This window comes from Polyergus mexicanus, unplaced genomic scaffold, assembly GCF_030449975.1.
Source record: "Polyergus mexicanus isolate NDT 795.1 unplaced genomic scaffold, iyPolMexi1.0 SCAF_20, whole genome shotgun sequence".
In the NCBI taxonomy this organism is placed as follows: Eukaryota; Metazoa; Arthropoda; class Insecta; order Hymenoptera; family Formicidae; genus Polyergus; species Polyergus mexicanus.
The window spans coordinates 3112907-3119766 of NW_027223340.1; the positions used below are offsets into that span (position 1 = coordinate 3112907).

Sequence of the window (6860 nt, forward strand, 5' to 3'; positions counted from 1 at the left end):
AGAATAGGAATGAATAAGCAAGGGAATGGCTGTAAAACGATGTATCGATAGATAATTCACATCAGTCACTAGACATTAGTGAGCATAAAGTATTGCTACAGAAAAAGATATAACTATTTCCTTTTTTTTCTTACTTTTAGCACTTGTACAGATACTTGCTCAGTTACACTCATATCTTTTTTCTCTCTTTGTCCATTCTTCTCTGTCCATTTTTTTTTATCCGAGCATACTATATGTGTATTATATATTACCTACATGTGTGTATATGTTTGTGTATATGCAATAGTAATTTCAAACTTATTAAAATATAATTAATCTTTTGCTTATTTGTATATTTCACTGAAAATTGATTATATATATTTTGCAATAGTAGTTGTGTCATAGTAATTAGTTAGCCAGAGGCGATCAGGTCGTGAGCTAGTTCTTGAAAGAAATATTTCCCACCAAATGCGTTTTGCATGTGCGCTTTGGTTGAAGAATGTATCCCAGAAGCGATCAATTCGTGAACGGTTGTCGAAGGAAATATTTCTCACCAAAAACATTTTACATGTATGTTTTGGTTGAAGAATGTATCCCAGAAGCAATCAATTCGTGAACTGGTTGTCGAAAGAAATATTTCCCACCAAAAACGGTTTGTATGTGCGCTCTGTTTATTAAAAAAATAACATTTTATTCTAGAGGCGATTTTTAATCGTGAACTAGTTGTTTTAAGAAATATTTCACACTAGATGCGATTTGAATATGTGCTCTGATTATTAAAAAAATAACATTTTGTCCCAGAGGCGATTTTTATTCGTGTGCTGGTTGGTTTAAGAAATATTTCACACTAGATGCGATTTGAATGTGTGCTCTGATTATTAAACAAAAAACATTTTGTCCCAGAGGCGATTTTTATTCGTGTGCTGGTTAGATTCAAAAATATTTTATTCCAGAAGCGGTTTGCATGTGCGCTCTGGTTATTAAAAATATATTTTATCCCAGAGGCGATTTTTATTCGTGTGCTGGTTGGTTTAAAAAATATTTCATATCATATCCGGTTTGTGCATGGATATTCTGGTTATTAAAAAACAATTATTTCAGAATTTAAAGAAACTTCCGTTTTTGAAAGACTAAGTTTGCAATATCTGGTATTCCTTCATATGATTGCAACCAATCATATATGGTAATAAAAGTTTACAAATTATTGGAAGGAATTATTATTATAATTCCTGGCGATATATTTTTTCTTTTTTTAATGGCACCAAATTTCGCGTATATAATAAAAAACCCTGGATGAGCTGAAGAACAATATTCGTGCTGCTATTGCCAACATCGACGCAGACATACTGGACAAAGTGGACCAAAACTTCCGATTTCGACTCTCCCAATGTATTGACCAGAACGGAGGCCACCTTCAAAATGTCATTTTCAAGAAGTAATTAAAAAAAAACTTTAAATGTACCTCTATGTAAAAAAAAAGAATTAAAATGATATCTCTAATACTTTTTGTTTTATGATTTTTTAAAATAAGGAAGTTCCCGCGCCGCACCCTATATTATAAATATCCAAAATATTGTAACAATCATAAAATTTTGTTGCAATGTTTTGCGGACAGAGTATTTATGTGTCCGCATTTATAAATATTTATATTAATATATAATTGTTATATAAATGTAACTTTTAATATGTGCATACTTATATCATAAGAATATATAAACATTCACTTTTATAGTGAAGAAGTTTATATATTACTCATTAGTCCTCAATCATATCAATTATACCGATATACTATCGATGATAAAGATTTATCATCATATTCAAAATTATATGTATAATATATTTATATCCATATATAATATATTTTAAAATATTATAATATATTTAGTTCAATTTTTTCGAACTGTACTGCATAAATTGTAATCCAGCAAATCAAGATATGATTGTTATACATATAACATGTACATAATTAAAGTGCACATGTTACATCTATGTTATATGGCAGATATATTCGATGTTTGCTGGGTATATGTATCATATATATATTGTGACGTGACGTTTTTGGGACGTCCGTCACAAGGGCCGAATGGCCCGATCGGGAGCGGTTTTTCGGGGGCATGCGTCTTCCTAATTTAGGAAGAGAGCGGCCCGATGGTCAGATCAGCGGGATCTGACTTTCGGTTAGAAAAAATCGAAAATGTAAGCTCGAGAAGAGCCCGCGAATTGGTTGTCGGCACGAGGTCGAGCGGCGGGATCCCATCTGGCGGAAGGAGAAGAAGAGAGAAGAGCGGGAATCCAGGACACCAAGGACACAGGAGACGTCAGGTCGTAATTGTTAACTATTAAAAGACACTTTTGGTGGCTAGTAAACATCGCTGCCGGTAATGTATATTTCTTACGGCAGGAAAGGAGAGCGGAGGGCCGGAATAATCCGGCCAAAGGGGAGGCCACTCCACCCGCACGAAGCGAGGGAGTCCCAAGGACGGGGCGATGAGCGGACTCTCAATCCGAAACCTATTCCATCAAATAGGGAAGAGAGCCGATCGGGCGCAGCCGTAAGCCCGCACCTTTAAGCCAAACAAGAAAATCTTGGAAACTCCGGGGCGATGAACCCACCAACACGGCCATGATGACAACAAGGATCGCGAGGACCGCAGGACGGCCCTGCGTAACGCGAAAGCGCCACAAGTAGCGCGATAGCGATTTATCGCGCCGGCGTGTCTCCTGCAGGACTCTCGCTCGGCACTGTTCGGCGAGCTTTGAGAAAGGACGCAGGTCGCCCAGAGCGTACGAGCGAGAACGAGATCGCTAAGGAAAGAGCCGAAATATTCCTGCCGGTGGGACGAGCGTCGTCGACCCGAGTTTGCTGCCGATTTATTGTAGGTAATTAATTCGGATGAGTCGCGCCCTTAATAGTTGTCGAGCCACGCGTTTTGTTGGATTAATTTGGTGAATAGTTTTGGTAGATTAAGTCGCACGGCCGACGGGCACATGTCGCTCATCCGAATTATGTAGAATAGGCTCTCTCTATTCATTTCGCCGCCGCCGACAGTCATTAATGTTAGTCTCGCGTTTGTAATAATTGTATGTTGCGCCTTATCGGGATTTTACGATCACGCGATCGATTTTCCGACTCGCGCAAAATATTGCGCCGCGCGACTCGTACACCATAGTCGTTATCGATAGTTTCCGTATTGTTTCTGTGTATTGTTAGCGCGTGTTTTGTGAGTATTGTAAGAAATTGGAGTCAGGAGGAAGCGAAATCCTAAAAATTCGTATAAGAAATCTATCGGATGTCTTTGAGCCCGCTATTAGTTTCCGCGAGTCATTCGAGTTAGAGATCCGGCATTTCAACGCAAAGGTCACCGTCATTGTTATTGAGACGTATATCGGCTTACCGCGAGCCGGACCAACGGACCGATTTGAGTCGTGCAACCTAGTATTTTCTATTATATCGAAGCGGATTCACGAGCGTGCGTAAAGTAGTTACCGGCGTATTCGAGAGATTTCTTTAGCTGTCGCGACCTAATTAAGTCTCGTACGGCGGAAATCCTCGCGGCCGAAAAGTCGAGTTAAAGCGCGTAAGACGCCCGGTAATTTGATATATCTTATTCGCATGTAAAATAATTACTGTCATCCAAGGCTATTATTTATACGAACTGTTCTATACTCTTGTTTCTTTCGTTTTAATATATTATTGTTATCTCTATTATAATACATCGAATGCTCATTTTGGCTCCCGTATTCTCAACTCTCAAGATTTCTCCCCCCCCGACTCCCCCCCCCCCTCTCTACCATTTCAGGTATACTGAATAGCCGCGGAATTTTGCCGTCGCGTTAATTATCGGTCGCGTGATTATCTTTTGGTGTTGCGTTTATCGTGAATGGTGCGGCCTGCCGTACCTGGAGCCCAACTTGGTTTATTTTGCGATTCCGGGAATTTTTGTGGATCGCGAGATCGATATTCGAAATACGCGCCGAAAGTGTACCGTGGGCATCGGAGAACCGCCCGCCGAATAAATAATTATTAATTAAATAATTTTAAAAGAAATTTACGGTTACAATATATATATACTATGATAAAATCAAAAGAGATAATATATGAGCAATATTATAAATATGTATTCAAAATATTTATGCGACACAAACAGATATCTATGTAAAGTCGTTGCTTCTACGAGACGATAGAACAGAAATAGAGTAGAAATTCAACATATTTTCTGTCTCTACATATTTAACACAATGCAAAAAGCTTATATTTTATTGTTCTTTCCAAAGTATGCACATATCCTTGACTCCATTACTCTACATAATGATATCAGTAATGTAACTATAAAGCGTTGATAATATACCGACACTTTTAGTTACACTTAGATGAGGGCATTCACCCGTCGGAGTTCGCCCGTCGCTCCAGCATCCTCTTAATGGAGAAATTTATAAACAAAGGTGGTTGGTTTATTCCCAGTCTATAGATAAAATATATTGTTTTTGCTGTAAATTGTTTTGCCAAATCCGTAATTCTAATTTGAGCAAATTAATTAATTATTGATTTAATGATTGGAAACATTTATCGGAGCGTCTTAAAAGGCACGAAACATCTCCTGATCATTTACGTGCTATGGAAAATTGGATAGAAGCTTCGAAATGCCTGAAATCGTTGAGCGGAGTAGACAAACATTTTCAAAGGCAGCTTAATGACGAGAAAATGCGATAGGTTTCTATTCTGGAGCGGTTAATCGAAATTGTTTTATTTTTATCAGGACCCAACTTATTTTTTCTGATAAGTTAAACACTTTCAGTAACAGTAACTTTTTAGGATTAGTTGAATTATTGGGGAAATTTGATCCTGTTATGATAGAGCACTTTCGACGCATTATAAACAAAGAGATCTTTATTCACTATTGTAGTAAAATGATTCAAAATGAATTGATCAGTTTACTTGGAGATAAAATTCGAAAAAAAATTTTATCGATGGTAAAAGAGGCAAAATATTTCTCCATTATATTGGACTGTACTTCTGATTTAAGTCACGTCGAGCAATTGTCTATTACAGTACGTTTTGTCGACGTTGACGAAATCCAGCTGAGAAATTGTTTTATTGCCTATAAGCTAGTAACTGACTTTACAGAGGAAGGGCTAACTAGCCTCTTTCTCGACAATATTATACAAAATTACGATTTAAATATAAACGATTGCCGTGGACAGGGATATGATAATGGAGCCAACATGGTTGGAAAAGATAAGGACGTGCAATCGAGAATTTTGAGACAATTTCTAAGAGTTTTTTTTAATCCATATGGTTATCACAGTTTAAATCTAGTCGTAGCAGATGCTGTAAAAACATCGGTAAAATCTATATGTTTGTTCGGAATTCTGTAAAGATTATTTGTTATTCTCTGCCTCAACAAAACGATGGGATATAATGAAAAAATATGTCAAGTTATTGTCATTAAACGAAATTTGTAAAACTCGATAGGAGAGTAGAATTTCCAGTCTTGAAGCCGTTCGTTTTCAGTATCTGAACATGATCGATGCCCTCATTAAACTCTACGAAGAGACAGATGATCCAGTCGCTGCGTCAGAAGCTAAATCGTTAGCTGAGCATATGGAAGGGTTCGAGTTCTTATTTATACTAATGATTTGATACGACATCTTATTCCAAGTCAACGTTGTAAGTAAGGCTATGCAGTCGGAAAGTATGGATATATCAAATGCATCGAAATTGCTAAAAAAAGTGCCTGACCTTTGTAACAAAGTATAGAAATACTGGTGATAATTACGGCTAAGAATATAGCTAGCGAAACTGAGATCGAGCCAGTTTTTAAAACAGTCCGAATTCGAAGAAAGAAGAGAATGTTCGGTTACGAAGTATCAGATGAAATGTCATCAGATCCCGACGAATTGTTTAAAATGACCGTTTTCTACCCAATGATCGATACTATTGAAAGTGCTTTAAAAACTCGCTTCGAACAAGTATCAACATTTAATACCATATGGTTGTTTTTATATAATTTAAAAACTATACCCGATAAGGATAGACTGCAAGAAGCATGTATTAACTTAGAAGTTACGTTGACAGATGGCGATAAGTCTGATATTTCAGGAAATGAGTTAAAACAAGAAATTCTCAGTATTCGAAATTTACTAAATAATTCTGGTGAGCTATTGTCGCCATTGAAAGTGCTTCAACTGATTCACGAGAATATATAGCGAGATATTTTTTTTCATTTGTGGTCTTCTCTTCGAAAACTCTTAACTATTACAGTAACTGTAGCTTCAGAAGAACGAAGTTTCAGCAAATTAAAACTTATAAAGACATATCTGCGTTCTACCATGCTCGAAAATAGATTATCGGTAGATCTGGCAATATTATTCATAGAAAATGACTTTGCAAAATCCCTCAATTTCACAGAGATAATTCAACAATTTGCAGGTGCTAAAGCACGAAAAATGTATGTTTAAGTATCTTCATAATAATACTTATGTTGAAGGCTTTTTAAAATTTTTTAATCTATAAAAAATATAAAAAATAAAAATACTATACAAAAAAATTATAAAAAACTAAAATATACAGAAAAAATTAAAAAATGTAAAAAACAAATGGGATCCTGTTTGCCACGTTCTCGTCGTGATCCCGGGTAGTGCAAAGAGCAAACGCAATCGAGAAAGTTAGGGAAGGGGGGGGGCGACTTTTTGATCTCTTGTCCTGAGCGCCGGAGATAATTCCTCAGTCCGGCTCTGCCCACAACCCATACGCCGTAGTTAAATAAGGTAGTAAGTACACTAAGTACACGTCTGAACAACCCTCCGAAAAAACTGCCAATACCGTAACCTCGTTAATAGAATGATACGACGAAAACTTGCGGAATTCCATTGCCGCAATT

General features: G+C 36.9%; 1 protein-coding gene across 1 annotated transcript; it reads left to right on the forward strand.

Annotated features, from left to right (window-relative positions):
• The first annotated feature begins 4887 nt into the window (after positions 1-4887).
• LOC138941781 (uncharacterized) lies at positions 4888-6438 on the forward strand. Its single transcript, XM_070311666.1, has 5 exons — positions 4888-5028; positions 5182-5322; positions 5453-5589; positions 5733-6133; positions 6242-6438. The coding sequence occupies exons 1-5, from the start codon at positions 4888-4890 to the stop codon at positions 6436-6438; spliced, it is 1017 nt and encodes a 338-aa protein (XP_070167767.1).
• Positions 6439-6860: the final 422 nt, after the last annotated feature.